This window comes from Pholis gunnellus, assembly GCF_910591455.1.
Source record: "Pholis gunnellus genome assembly, chromosome: 18".
NCBI classification, from domain to species: domain Eukaryota; kingdom Metazoa; phylum Chordata; class Actinopteri; order Perciformes; family Pholidae; genus Pholis; species Pholis gunnellus.
In genome coordinates this window covers 15,036,694-15,052,529 of record NC_136545.1, presented here as the reverse complement: position 1 = coordinate 15,052,529, position 15,836 = coordinate 15,036,694, and the positions used below count along the sequence as shown (strand labels likewise).

At 44.0% G+C, this 15,836-nt stretch overlaps 1 protein-coding gene across 6 annotated transcripts in view; it reads right to left on the bottom strand.

Moving 5' to 3' along the window:
- Nucleotides 1-15,836, bottom strand: part of nedd4l (NEDD4 like E3 ubiquitin protein ligase) — a 39,149-nt gene that overhangs the window by 14,971 nt on the left and 8,342 nt on the right. For 2 of the 6 annotated variants that reach the window (XM_079178931.1, XM_079178932.1), the window contains exons 1-8: nucleotides 12,359-13,567; nucleotides 7,127-7,177; nucleotides 5,486-5,547; nucleotides 5,022-5,124; nucleotides 4,158-4,312; nucleotides 3,192-3,327; nucleotides 2,836-3,024; nucleotides 2,642-2,719 (exon numbers count right to left, since the gene is read on the bottom strand). In XM_079178931.1, coding sequence (XP_079035057.1) covers nucleotides 2,642-2,719; nucleotides 2,836-3,024; nucleotides 3,192-3,327; nucleotides 4,158-4,312; nucleotides 5,022-5,124; nucleotides 5,486-5,547; nucleotides 7,127-7,177; nucleotides 12,359-13,456 — 1,872 coding nt within the window. In that variant the 5' untranslated portion in view covers nucleotides 13,457-13,567. Of the gene's footprint in view, nucleotides 1-1,046; nucleotides 1,107-2,641; nucleotides 2,720-2,835; nucleotides 3,025-3,191; nucleotides 3,328-4,157; nucleotides 4,313-5,021; nucleotides 5,125-5,485; nucleotides 5,548-7,126; nucleotides 7,178-7,853; nucleotides 7,890-12,358; nucleotides 13,568-15,836 lie in introns of those variants that run through there. The other 4 variants (XM_079178934.1, XM_079178930.1, XM_079178935.1 and 1 more) reach the window with 4 other exon arrangements.

Below are 15,836 nucleotides of genomic sequence, written 5' to 3'. Positions count from 1 at the left end.
CCGGTATCAGCTGATCAAAATGTCCTGTGCGTGCACTTGAGTATCGGTCTACGAACCCAAGAGTCCAACAGAGTGATACATCTTCCTCTCTAGTGGATTGCGTCATGATGTTGAAATTCTGTAGTTAAGCTTTCATTCATATCATGCCAATATGTTTTAAAAATATGGTGTGTCAGATAAAGAGGTTTACAGCTGTTGTGTCAATGTCTCTGATACACATTTGATCAACATTTAAGTATCAGATCAGACTCTGTAATATTAAAAGACTTTGATCCAAACATTACTATTGGACACATTCGATAATGCTGCTTTATGGCTTGTTATCAACGGTTGATCGATGACATTACTTTATAGTGACTACCAGGTTGCCACATCAGGAGACGACACACTTCCTTCCTTCCTCCCACACACACACACAAATGTTCCACTGTATTCAACAAATACAGCAACTTTGGGACAACAGCTGATCTAAATAAGCACTTCAGCGTGTCATAACATCACCAGTAACTAAATAAAGACGGATTCATTTGGCTGTGGATGGCTTCATCAGCTGATCGTTTCCTGCCAGCAAAGTTGAACATTTGAATGAACGTCCACACAAAGTTCTTAATCTCCGCCAATGAGGTTGTGTTTTTCCACTGGTTTGTTTGTTTGTTTGTCAGTGGGATAATGGAAAAACTACGAGCCTGATTTCACGAGAGTCGGCGGGAGGGTGTAGCGTGCGCCGAGGAAGAACCAATTCAATTTTGGAGCGGATCGGCCTTAAGAGGAGGTCTGCGCTCTCCGAGTGCCCTTCTCGTTTTTTATGCATTATGTATCATGGAAAAGTCTCATATTATACGAAAAAAAAATAAACTTTGTGTGATGCGTTCTTGGATAACAAATAACTGAAAATCATTATGTGGCCTTCTGCCCCAGTGCAAGGTTGTATCCAAGTGCTTCACAGAACTAGTCAGGGGATACAAACAGCCCATCCCGCGTGGTGTATGGGAACTACGAGTCGTATGACTGATAGGGTTTAAACTGTTTATTAACTGAGATATTACCATAGACTCCTCACCACCTGAGACTGTTTGAGCTCTTGTTCTTCTGGTCTGGGAACCCTGCTGGTGGTAGACAACAGGGGAAGATGGTCTTTAGTTCACATTAGGTTAGGTTTTAAATGGAAATAATGGGGCAAGGTGTGTGGGGCAGTGGTGAAGGTTAAGTGAGGGAAGACTGAATGCACAAAGGGAGTGAATTAATTCTTAAAGGAGGTAAGGAGTGACAGAAGAGATTCATCCACTGAAGCATACACGCTGTGAGGTTGACAGTAGCAGGAAGGTTTTGATTGGTTGACGTGATTACACAACATGTGGGTGAGGGGAACTTTTAGCAGTGTGCTTTCAGTAACCTTTGATATTAAGACAGAAAGAAAAAGACATATTTTCCCTGAACAATAAATATAATCTGCAGCCAGTCTTTAATCTCAACCCAAGTGGAAAATGATGTCTAAGCTACAGAAACACCAGTCCTGCATCCTGAAAACCATAGAGCAGTGAAAGTTAATTACTGTGCTGAACTTCAAAGAAAGTTCAGAAAAAAAGAGTTTGAATCTCAGACATGAACTGTAAGAAAATGATCAAATGCAGGAAAAAAGAAAATGAATTGTTGTTTCATCCAAGCAATCCAAAAGTTAAGTAAGATGACAATATCAGTGTAGTTCCTCCAGCAGACACTGGATGTGGTTTTGCTTATTCTAAGCTACATAACCTGGAAGTCCTGGGAACCTGATTTGCATTTACAGTTGCATCATTGCCTGCTCTACAACCAACTCTATAACAGTGAATTACCGTATTACTACAGTAAATAATGACCTTTATCCTTTAAGCTAACCTGTATTACAAGTGGAGGCTACCTTTATCCAAGAGGCTGTACAAACGGCACCCATCCACCTACATACACATTTAATATCATTCAGAATTGTGGAACTGTAGCGAACCTTCCCCAAGTCCTCGCACTGATACATGCTGATTAGATTTCCCCTTTGATGGCTTCCTAATGAGCCTCTTGTTCTCCAGTCCTTAGAGACTTGTCATTCAAAGGAAAAAGGATGACGTTATCACCTGATCTTTTCATTGGATTGACAATAGCAAGCTCACTGCTGTGACTCAGCTGTGTGACAAAGATCTGACTCAGATCTTGAGACAGTTTGTTCGAGCTGAATCCACACTGATGCTATGACTCAGGACTCTATTGGGGAACGTTTGATCTGACGTGGTGCTCTCCTTAATCTGCCTGGCCAGTGGTTTCTACTGGAATGGTCATACTGCTGGCGCAGAGCTGTAAACGCCAACATTTCTACAACACATCAAACATAACGGCGAGTGAATCACAAAGAGTAGTAGCGGTAGAGGAAGAGGTGTGGTAATCCTACGGAGGCAAGAAGAAAAGAGGGAACAGTAAAATCAAAGAAGCATAGAGAGCAGGAAGGAAAAGGTGAGGAGGAAGCACGTACGAGCAGAGTGCCAAGAGGACATTTCAAAACGCAAGGAGGAGCAAAGAAGGTGATTTGATGTGCGGCACACCCACAGCACTGAGACATGCCGAGGAAAGGGAGGAAGTCAAGGAAGCAAAAGAAGAAGATGTAGGTTATATGTACCATAAGAGGAGGAGCCTGCGTCTGATCGCTGACACCATCCGTCATACTTGAGGATCGGAGTCTGTTTGATAGCTGGCTCTGTTAGGAAATAAATAAATAAGCTGTCACTCGAATATCTGAAACAAAAAGTCCTGCATTGAGCCATTTAAATGTGGAGTGATTGAGGTTTTGACTACTACAAATTACAGTCTCACCAGAGCAGAGCTGGGCCCTGGCACTTCGCCGTTGGTGTCGGCAGTGAGCGACAGCCTCAGATTTAAATCCTCAGAAAACTCCTGGTTGACGGTCGTTGGCGGTAGTTGTGGTGTCAAGGCGGAGGAAGGGCCGGGCTGGGACTGGGCCAGGCTGTCGTTAGGATCCTCTTCTGTGATGAGCTCCCAGGACTACGGGGGTAACAGCGAGACGCAGCCGTGAAACAATAACAACATTCAATGACCTTATCGCTTGAGACAGCTGTGGCTCAGTGTGCGTATGTATATGTGTGCGTGTGTGTGTGTGTGTGTGTGTGTGTGTGTGTGTGTGTGTGTGTGTGTGTGTTCTGCGCTCTCACATTGTCCATGTCCCTGGGCTCCATGTGCTCGTTCTCTAGGTCTTCACTGATGTGGCGCCTCGAACGGAAAACACGGTGTGCTTCCTGATTGATCTGCCGCTGTTGATTGTCACTCTCAGTCTCCGAAATCACATCCCTGAAGGAGAAGAAGAAGAAGTAATTTCATACAGAAGAAAGTGAAAATGAGCGCTAAGAAATAAGTATGTCTGTACCGAATCGCTCTCTCTTTTTACATTATATTCAAAGCTTCTATTGAGGATTTAAAATGAAGCTGTCGTCATCACCCTAAAAAAAATACAACTCGTCTGTTTTTCTCTTAGTGTGCGGCAAGCGGGACAGCAGTGAAAATGTTGTTTTTAAAAGGCTAAACGCCAAAAAATGTGGTTTGAAGCTGAATGTTATAAAAACATGTTGTGAAATGGAAATGATTACATCTCTCCTATTTCAATGTATTTTGATATTTGAAAGCGACAACACTTGGGAGTTATTGAAAATACTTGGCTTACACGAGTCGGAACAATCCTACAAAGCCACCACCGGAATCTAATTCTACAAATAGTAAAATAATATCAACTATCGAGCCTGTTTGTAAGTGGTATCGACGTTCAACATCCATTTTATTTTACTTCTCTTCTCCTCTCCTCTCCGAGGCTAAGCCCCCCCACTCATGACAAACACGAGTAGAGATATTAATGATCATGTACATTGTTTGCAGCGGCACTCAAACCTCTGCAGGAGTCGTGCAGCAACAACAAAAGAAAATGTACAGACCTAGAACTCTGCCCTAAACACTGTAATGCTACTGATAAATAGGAGGTATTACAATAAGAGTCCTGAGAGGATTGGACTCACAGAAAATGTACATTTTAAAAAGGTACGGTTCAGAACAGTGGTATCACTGAATTTAACATTTAACTTAAAAATAGATTTGAAAACTGAGAACATAAGGAGAGCGATCAGGCGTACATGTTGGAGGGCCGTTTCCACTGTGTATTGCGTTTGTTGTGGTTGACATAGTAGGTGCGCCCCAGGTTGTCCACCTTCTCTTCCCAGCCAGGAGGCAAAGGAGGAAGCAGCTGCTGGGGCCGCTGGGAGCCCGAGTCCGCAGACTCATCCCAACCCTGAAAGAGAAAGTTCAGATTGTTTGACATGAGGCAGTGTGAGCCCGAGGTCACAGATATCCCAGTGAGCAGACAGCTTGTCTGACACACATGAACATCCAATTCAAGAGGGGATTCAAGCATGGAAATACATTAAAGATGTCCGATTCACTTGCGGCTGGTTAAAACTTGTTGCTGGGTTGCGGTTCAAAAATGTTTTTGTTAGCATTTACTGGGCATTTCAATGTCCATACTTTTGCTGCTAAATGGCAGCTTATTTGAAGCCTTTCTGTCTGAAAAGCGTAGCACCTCCCAAGCACTCTTTGCAATCCACGAGAAATCCACACTTGAACACACAAGAGCACACATGAAGTAAAAGAGAAGCTCCTATTTCTCCAAATAACAGGCAGTAGTGTAAATGGCTTTTCCATACCCTGACCTGGAAAAGACTTTCACCAAATTCTGGCAGCAAGATGCTGCCCAAATTCTTAAGAGAAAAGAATAAAAAGAGGAGCCATTCTTTGTCCTCCAACTCTGAGTAAAAAAACACACATTTCTATTGGTTCAAATTAGGACACTCACTTTCATCTTTAAGTGTGTTTTCTTTGTGTGGAAGGAAGAAATAAAACTAGATTCTGGTTTGGCTTCAGGTTGTTATGAAGACGGTCAACAATAAAAACCTAAGTAAGTTCAAATGAACTCCCAACAACATTAATAGCCAAGACCTTACCTCAGCCTCCTCCCTCATCTCCCCAGCCTCCTCCTCTGGTCCTCCTTGTTTGGGCAGATAGGCCATCTTCAGACGCAGGTAACCCTTCACCCTGGACTTGTGACTAGAAGGATACCATCAGCAAAAACAGACTTGTGTCAAAACAGCACATCAAAAACCAGGTGGCCTGCAAACCTCAGAGCCCCTAGTAGGCTAATGCTTAGAAATGCGGGCGGGGGGGGGGTTCCAAACTATTAGCACCAGATGGTCTTTCACATTCAGTGCTCAACTGACCGTCACATGAACTTACTGCTCCCTGGAGACGTGTCACCGGTAGCACTGTTGCAAACCATGACTAAAGTTTTATAATGGGGGGGAATCAGACACAATTTAACCAAAGACGTTTAGTGGTATATAAGCTACTGGGCTGGCTATTCCCAAGCTACTGGTTCACTGTTTACTCGTCACATCTAGCAGAAACTGACCTTCTGGGCCGCAACAGGAAGTCTTTAAATGTATACGGCCGCTCCATAGCAGGGTCCTCCGTCTGCAAATTAAAAAAAGGAGGCGTTTGTTGACAATAATCAATCGAACACGCATGCAAATACACATGTTGGACAAAATATCAAGTGTCATGAGTTTACAGCACGGCTGCAACCCTCTGTCCAGCCATCCTGGGATCATTATGCAACTGTGAGCTTCTCCTGTTACATGTTGAACAGCAGAAAGGTCTTTTGTAATCCACAGCAATCTCCCACTACTCTCTGACTGGGCCTAAACCGGTCCACGCTGGCTGCTCACCACATACTGCGCTACGACGTATCGCTGAATCAGTCGGATTCCATATCAAATGTACGATCTTGAATGCAAAATAAATAATAATTGAAAAAAGAGATGGTGGTGAAGCTGTCTGTGAAATCTTGGTCATTAAGAATTTATATCGAGTTTTGTAAATAATGCATCCAAATAACATTGCTGTTAAAAGCCTCAAGCCACATGCACTCCATTGTATATGTTAATAGTGCAAAACAGGGCCAGGTACATGAACTAGCACCGTCATATGATGCATGAACAAGGTTTTAAGTAAGTTCAAGCTTCCATCAGGCTAATGCAGCTACCAGATTTCTTAAAATGAGTCAAGATGGCCGACCGGATTAATGAAAAGTGAAAGAGGAGAAGCTGGTAAAGAAAAAAGGTGATGACTAAAGTTATGTCCCGGAACTATGAATAAGACTTCCCACAACATGCAGTCATGCATGAAACTAATAAGTCAAAACACACATAAAACACAGATCCCACCATTCAAACGAGCATTAGCAGCTTATTCATGCTCGGTTTATTTATTTAAAAGGCGAAATCTGGACCAAATAATCTGTATCCAGCCCACCGACTTCATCTCTCAACATGACTCAGCTGAGGCTTTTATCTGCTGCTAATTTCCTGGACCTATGGGAGTCGAACAGGACATTAATAATTAACCCCCACACCTTTTACTGATATGCTTTTAAGGTTCACAACTCAGACAGAACTTCAGAGAGCCTCAGCTAAGTACAAGAGGTGAGAATGATTTGCAGGTCTATTTGAGTTTCGGGTCCTGTTCACTCACATCAAACCTGAACTGTAAAAACTCTGCATGCTATTGTTTTTCCAAAGGCCTTCATCTCACAACAGTCCACATTTTCCGAGCGAGTACATGGCGAGTGTGCGAATTTGACGAGTGTAGCTTTTTCCATTTAGTTCTGATGGTAGCCCGCCCTCAGGACAGCCACCTCTGTTTATATTCCAGAGACAGCCCGCTTTCCATTTGGAGGAGTCGGCTGTTTGATCAAAACAAGTCTGCTGCTTGTGTGAGGCTGGCACTTTCTCACACTCAAGACACACACACACACACTCTTTGCCTGACCTTCAGAGGTTAATCAGGCAGAGCCAAATTGAAGATAAGAAACAGCTGAGTATTCAGTCTGGTCACACACACACACACACACACACACACACACACACACACACACACACACACACACACACACACACACACACACACACACACACACACACACACACACACACACACACACACACACACACACACACACACACACACACACACACAGATGCAAATAACTCACCGGCAAATGACTGAGAGGAACATCAACCTGTCCCAGGAAATCATCTCTAGTCTAGAGGGGGGAGAAAAACAAGAAGGTAACCTTCAGCAGCATAGTTTTAGGAGTAACAGCTTTTTGTGTGTGTCTGGGGAATACCAAAATTCCCAGCAGGGGAAGAGAGAGGAAAAAACACAATGTTGAGGCGAATTACCTAATGCACCACAAGGTCCAGCAGCACTTTGTGTTTATTTGAGTGACAAAGTGACAAAGATTTTCATTTCATGGACGGCCCCTTCCAGAAATAAACTCTAGCCTTTCTTTATGAACACCTGTAAGTGGTCTGAAAATCTCAGAGTGCAATTATATTTGAGCAATTTCTACCACAATGCAATGTTTGCTCTAGTTTGTTGTGGCTTGTTAGGCGACAAAATCCTCTCTACCAATCGGATTTCGACAGGTGTCCATTGCAGAAGGCTCAGTGTTTGGTTTTATTTATGGACAGGCCTTTGGTATCATTTCATAGGAGAAGAACCTGTGAACCCAGCGAGGAAAAACAACACACCCACTGCCACCAGATTGAAGCCAAGTCAGTCAGACAGAGGGAGAGAAGGATAGAGGCGACGACAGGGGAGAATCGGGGAAGGTTTGTGTTTCAGATTCAAGAAGCCCGTTGATCTGTTCTGAGAGGAACGGGGGGAGATTGACGGGAGATTGAGCTGCAGCAGCCCCCACGGGGAGCAATGATTACCTGTGTGAGATGAAAAATGCCATTCTTGGAAGTCGCCTGTGTGTGGGACACAACGGATTGAGACAACAGGCGTTAACTACCAATGTTTGTGTGTAGACACTGGTTTGACAGGAAAGGCTGAGTTGAAACAATGCTAGTCACTTTAATAAGTCCAGTGTTTCTCTCTTTGACCTATTGGTCCACAGAAGAACATTTCAACGCTGTGGCATCTGTAGAAGTCGCTTCACTGCTGCACAAAAGTTGTACAGTCATAAAACCCTGTATAGCAACTTGATTTGACAATGAAATATAATGAGATTTCTGGTCTGGAAAACGTGCGTATGACAAAAAAGTTCTTTAAATCTCCTCAAATATAGTTCAGATCAGAAATTTGTTGTATAAAACAAGAAAAAGCTAAGCTGGTACGAGGATAAACAGATATCACACTGGTTTATTGTGATCATCAGAAGGCTAAAGCAGTCTCTCTGTGGGCTCCCACCACAGTTAACAGACCTGCAATTCAATGGTGAAAGGTTACAAATGAGTCACATTAATGCACAGTCACGTAAACAGACATGTGCGAATGCATTTGTACTCTCAAACACACACAAATCCACACTCACACTCACACCGTTTGAACAATTTCTTCTTGGAAAAGCCACAGCCACTACTGTTTAAGTTACAGTAGTATCTGCTTTCATTTCCCAAACCAACGATACAACTAATTTGCTTCTTGCATAACTCCAAAGTAATTCAAAACAGCGGATCATGAGGTTCATCTGAAGTTGGCGAGAGCAACAAAAAGCAACCTGGACCACAGCACGAGTCCGATAGTAATACACTCTTTCACATGCGTTGACCTGCAACGTGAATTTTTATGCTTTATAAATAAAGTTTAGAATAACAATAAATGCTGCAGAGATTTCACTAACCAGCCAAGACTTTCGGCACTGATGAGTCACTGTGAGCATTTAACCCTTACCTGGAAATTACACTTATTAACTTGCTTGATCCTTTGAAACATAGTGGCACTCTGGCTTGTAACCTATGAGTATCCCATGTACTCTTGGCTGTTTTTTGTTTTTTAATCTGTCCATAACAATAACAAGCATTTTAAGCTGTGGGTCTGTGTAAGCAGAGGGATATAATTGCAGAGTCATCAAAGGGTCACAGTTGAGCCTGCAGCTGCCTCCCAGGGCCAGGTTACACTCTGAGAGGGAGGGTGCTGCTGACGACCAACAGAAGGAGGGAGGAAGAGTGAAGGAGGCAGATGATGGATCGTAAAACTAGCTCAAAAAAAGTTTTGAGAATAAGACAGAAGCAGGTTCATTCACGTCATCTCACTTACAGAGAGGTTTGGGGTTTTATAAACCCATTTCTGCTGCAACTACAGTACAACGGAGAGGAACTCAATATCAATTGTGTTCAATTGTGTCACAGCATTGACAAATTAAATAACGAGGGGAGCGACATTCATTTCCAGAAACAATGTCCCTGTAACTCTAAGCTAAACCGCAGAGCACATTATCAACAGTTTTCATAGACAGTTTACGTACTGTAGGTAAAAAATAACAAAAATGACGGAGCCAGGGGAGGGTGTTAATATTTAGAGAAGAGTGAAGCAGTAAATATACGAGAAGAAACCTCAATTTGGTATGATGTTTTCTTCTGAATAGGCCCAATTCACAGCAATGGTTCTACAAAGTCCGGATGCTTATGATAATGTAGTGATTCTGGGCATAATTTCCTTATGGCTAAGTATAATTTGATTAGGTCAGCCACAGCAGGCATAATGCACGACAAGCAGCAGCTTCTATAATGTGATTAGGTTGATCCAATGATGTGCTTCATTGACGAAATCATGTTTTTTGCCCCTTTAATCTCAGAGAATTAAGATTTATTTTAAAGTAAATTGATACTTCTTTTTGTAGACTTACTGCTTTAATGAAGAAGCTTTAATAAATAAGAATATTACCACCCCTCCCCGAGCTCCGTAATTATATATATATATTGTTTTTTTTACCTACAATTGCCCCAATATGCTGTCGTAGTATTGGACCTGATCAAATAAAACTAAAACTATCAGTATGCCTGGATAACACAGGAGGTAAGTGAGAGCAAAATTAAATTTTTTGAAATTTGGGTGAACCAATCCTTTAGGACAGTAGTCCTAAGTAATCAGAATTGGCAATGCCAACTGTAGCAGTACTGAACTGGCATGAATATATATATATATACGGTATATATATATAAATATATAACGAGGGGGTAACAGACAGAGTTTATGATATTCAGAAACCTTGAACGGGTCCAGTCTGGCACTGAAGTGTGAAAAGGTTGTCTCACCTACTCAACAGTCTCCGTGCTGACACGACTGAATTACAATGCCGCGCATTGCATCAGATCTCAGAGATCAGAGTTGACAGAGAAAAGCCCTTCACAACAATAGCAATTTGAACCCCTCTTACATGCTACTGGACCAAAATAAAAAGAGAGCCCCCCCCCCCCCCCCCCATCCATCCACAACCCTGTAAATATAGCAAACCCGTTAGCCTGCAGCAGCTCTTTGTGAATGGAAACTGGGGGCGTCGAGACAGGGCTGTAACGAGGGCATTGCACTGTGGCGTAGCCGTCTCCAGCTAGTCTCGCTGGCACACACACACACACACACACACACACACACACACACACACACACACACACACACACACACACACACACACACACACACACACACACACACACACACACACACACACACACACACACACACACACACACACACACACACACACAACACAGACTCATGGTATCCCATGCAGGGCTTTAAAAAGGGGCACTCCAACTCCAGGCTAACAGTTGGGGAAGACCTGTCATTATGGTCTAAATGAGGATTTCCTTGTTGTATGAGAAACGGGATGCCCTGAAGTAACACAACACCACAGGTCTTTAAAAAAAAGGGACAGAAGAAGGTGTGTGAAATGCATTAACGTATGGCTGTCAAAATTAAACCAAAGAAATATATTGCATGCTGCAGATGTTATGTTATCTGGCCTTAATGGTTAGAGATGAAACCTCGGGCACCGGAGGACACTACAACTAAATATATCTCATCTCCTTATTGTGGCTGACATTCGAAAAATTCCAGTACACAATTTTGTGTTTAGTACCAAAGGTGTCGTGTGGATATTTCTTGTAAACAATGTTTATATTCGGTATTACTCACCAAAATGAATTTTGTGTATCCTTGAGGTCTAACAAATGTGTTGAATGCGTTTTCTTCCTCATAAAACATTTGCACATCTGGCTTTTTGTTTGCATCCATGTTAACCTGCTAGGAGTGTTTTTTCCTCACTGCCTCTGCTGCTGTACTGGTTTTATCATCGCAGTGGAATAACATCAATCTATTGGCAGGATGGCATATTGTGCTTCATAAATAAACTGCTCCATAGCATTATTAAAAGGTGAAAAACTCCACAGGGTACCTTCAAGTTTGATTTATTATAATTCCCTGGTGTAGTAAAGTAGCTTGCATCCTGGGGGGTCGGGATGCCCCAAAGGTCGCAAGACAAATGGGAGGAGTCATGAGATGATTAACAAGATATCGGGGGAAAGAAAACGGACCGCAACACATCTGTTCTGCTTCCAAAGCTTTAGCTATACACGATAGGAGAACAGACAGAGACATCAAAAGACTTCAGGAAACAGATACTGATTGGCTTGTTTAACTTCTTCATCGTTTGGCCCATAATGACCATGATCTTAGTTCTTAATCACTCATGGAGCAGCTGCAAAGGATACGGATCCATACCAGTCTAGAGCCAAAGACATGCCGCCTGCCCGCTCTCAAAATCAACAACCCCACCAGAAACGGACTAAAGATAGAAAGGGCCAACTCTCAAAGAGCACTGGCTGCAGTTAAGGGTATTACCAAACTTAAGTGTCACATTTCTGTGGAACAGAAGGCAACAAGTGCACAGGGGAGAAATCATCCACTCATCCTGTTCCTGTTTTCCTTTTCATTGGCCGATGTGTGTCAAACTTCAAATGCCTGCGGTTATGAAGTGAGAGAAAGCCAGAGTGCGTGTGATTTAGCTCAGCAGCCATGTCGGTGCTTTTCACTTCCCAGAATGCCACCACCCTCTTCCTGCACCTCTCCTCAACTGGGCTGGATTCAGTGAGTGACAAATTAAACGTGAAATACTCAAGACACCCCACAGCATTTATATAATTGACGTAGCATAACTTTCACCTTGATTCTCATATTTAATACCCATGGCTCTACTAAATGCCCTGCTTCTTCTGGCTACACTACAGACGACCTATCATGTGTTCAACTAAATGTCATATGAGGGAGAAGACCCATCCACGATGTAATGTGATTGTTTACGATTCATTCATTCAAATTAATTCTGTCACCATTAAAAACTTCTAATCGCATTTTCAAATGTCTTTACAATATTTACAAAATCGTTTTACATTTAAAAAACGTTCTAGTCCTATTAAAGTTTTCCAATAGTATTTACCTTGGGATTATTCTCCGTCAAATCATTGCCAATGCTAACATCCTGATCTCCACCTCCGCCTGGGGTAAAATAGATCTTGAAATGAGGCTGCCTCCTGGAAGAACCCCCACGGATTTTGAAAGTACAACCATTAGATCTTGCTTCTGGTCTCTCCGTGTCCGTCTGGATCTCCTCTATAGCTTGGCTGTCTGCACCAGCTTCCTGCGGTTGACTTTCCTGCAACGGCCTCGGTTGAGACGAGCGTCGCTCCAGTCGAATTCTTGGGTAACGCACCACGCGGCTACCTCTTGAGCTGGCGACGCCAACATCTGTGCATTCTCCCTGGGTTGCAGCAGACTCTGGCCTGCCCTGGCTCTGATCCTGGTTCGGACTTTGCTGGAGCTGGAATACTAGTCTCTGTGTTCCACCGTTAACAACGGAGCACTGGTCCGAGCTCTGCTGCTGGACAGACCAGCCGGTACCCCCATAAGGGTGGATTCTGAAATGCTGGACGTCCGAACCATCAGGAGAGTTCCTCTGGATACAAATACCACCAACACTGATATTAGGTTGGCCTCTGCTATACATGGTATGGCCGTTGGAGCCAATGCTGAAGACCCTGCGTTTGGGCAGGTTCGGCTCCGTCATAAAAGTTGGTGAGTTTAAAGTATCTGGGCTGTAGTACGGAGGCGGCGGGTGTCGTGGGACGTCTGCTTGGATCTGTGGTTCACAATAGGCAGGCGCAGGTCCCGGGGGAGTGTAACAGGGTGGAGGGACATCATCGGCATAACCACGGGAATCTCCATTACTTGATCCGTTGGAGCGCTGGAGGGAGATGTGCATGGAGGAGCTCTTGGTGGGCCGCGGCTCAGCGTAGGCGGCGAGCTGGGGTATGAACATAGAGGAGCTGCGTTTCAGAGAGGCCTCCGACCACGACGCTCTCGGTGGGGCATGCTGCGCAGCTGGCTCCTGAGAGGATGTCGATACCGGAGGCCGCTGCATGCGTAGCGCCTCGTCCACATCAATGTCTCCTTGCTGCTCCTCAGAGTCTCCTTCCAGTATCTCCGGGGCTGTGTTACTGCGGCCCGAGCCAAAGTACAAACGCAGACGCTGAGCCATTTTCACCTCGCGTCCCACAGCTCCCGTTCCCTCTCACTCTCTCTCTGACTGGCTGTTTGCTTCTCTCCTCTGGCTCCAGTCTCTGTCTCTTAGTGTCGCCCACTTCTCTCCTTTGGCTGGCTGGATGACTGATCCCCTTTTTTTTTTTTTCTTCCACTCTCCCTAACCCCCACCCTCTCCTAGTCTCTTCCACAACTTTCCTTCCACAGTAAACTGTACGGCGGAAAGAAGTCACACCACCAAGACTGAACACTGCAGAAAGAGCTGACAACTTTACACGGTGCACTCTAAGGAATGGCATAATGGAGGTTAAGGAGGGGAAGGGTGTGTGTGGGGGGGGGGGGGGGTAAGAAGGATCCCTGTATGCCAGACTCTTAGCACCACCAAGCTCTAGCGACAGACAGCAGAAATAGCCTGAGCCGAGTGACGGCCAGCATTCCTGACATGATTGGATAAGAGCGGCCGGCGCTCCTGGTTTCCGAGGTGACAGTGGGTTGCGTGTAAGCCATGTGACCACAAATGGCCCCAGCACCTCCTGTTACAACCCCATGCTGCCCTCAAGTGCCAACTGGGGGGCCCCAAACACACACCCCACGTACCACTGTCCATCACTTCCTCCACTGACATGATCTCTTTCCCTGCCTCCACACCCCTCACCAATGTTCCCACATCTCGGACCACACGGTTTGGTCGTTTTTAGACCCCAAAACGTTACCTCCCACTTTATTACTTTACCTAAAACTGTCATCTTGAGTATCAGAGTGTCGCTCAGTTTCTTGTCACAGGTAAATGTGGCCTCTACCCTCTAAACTGTCTCTTCATTCATGTAATGACATCCGGTCATGACATCCCCCTTCTGCTGTTACTGATCTACCTACAGTACATCCATATTATTTTTCAACAGGTAGACTGGTCACAAATTGAGCATTGTTACTTCTTGTAGCTTGGAAACAGAAAAAAAAAGAAGCACAAGGAAGTTGTTGCTAAAAATGGACTAGAAAAAAAAAAGGCAGCGGCAACGTGAAGAGCAGAATATCTGACAGATTGCAGCTTTGATTAGGCAAACAGCACAATTCTCTGTGGGAGAAAGATATCCAAGTCCAACAGAATAAACTACGCCGTCTACCATTCATAGCCAAACACTTAACTGTCTGGTGGTTTTATAGGCCACTCTGTTTGCATCCATAAAAAACCGCCCAAAACACGACTCAGCTGGGATTTTAGTCCACAATGCTGAAAACAAGCACATAAATGATGACGCTTACGCACTTGAAATGTAGTATTTGGCTAAAGTACACAATTAGAACAGAAGAAGAGAGATTTTCACAACATGCTGTACGTTCATGAGCGCATTCTTAACAGTGCAGTGATTCACCGGTGGATCAGCACGTGAAAATGGGGGTTTGGAGCTAGTTTGCCTGTTCCCACTTCTATGACTGGTTCGACCTTTGGTTAAGTCCTCAGTGTGTCACCGAATCCGTCTCAAAAAGCAAGCTGCGACGAGCTGACAGCCAAGCCACTGATGGAGCACCACAGTGGGAGAGGACAATAACTAAAATATGAAAGTTCTCCATTTTGGACAACAGGGCATCAAGGAGGCAAGCTAGATATCGACTCCAGGCAGAGAAACAACCAAAAGAAAAATACTGTACAGCGAGAAGAATTGGCAGCCGGTTACACTTTGCGATGACACACTGCCTACAGTGTTAGTCAATAAATGTGTGTGAAATGTTATGGAGAACGTTCTGTATAAAAGAAATGCCAATGTGTGGTCCAATGGCACCAAGCCCAGTTTGCCAAATGACATAACACGCCTGCTTCAAACAAAGCACTACACTGTATCTTTACATTCGCTGCTAGCAGTCAGTCGTGTAGTTCTCTGATATTTTGGAGGAACATTGGTTGAAATTGAGTGCATCTAGAGCATCAGCATCTTTATAAGTACACATAAGTGAAACCCAATCTATCACAGCGCAGATCTTAGTCAAACATTTCATGTCTATAAGACAAATAAACCATGAATGAAAGGATGCAAGAGAACAAGCAGCGATGCTGGCGAGTGGTGGAAGGAGCTGCCATGGCATGCACCTAGAGATAGACAGAGAAGCACCTCCTCAGACATATAAGGAGAGGACCGGGAGCTGTTCTTGTGTCGTCCTCTTCTATACGGCAGCAGAGACCTCCAACTGTAGCAAGGGGAAATAACTGAGCTGCCCTTTTCTGAGCAGGCTGAGCGCCAGTAATTCCCCTCTATCAAACATGCATTAAAGTATGCACTGATGTTATCAGTAGCATGCACATTAAAGGGACTTAACAATATGTTAATCATGCAATTCCCTTAATTAAGTTATCAGGAAAACTGCAAAAAGCTCAAATCTTA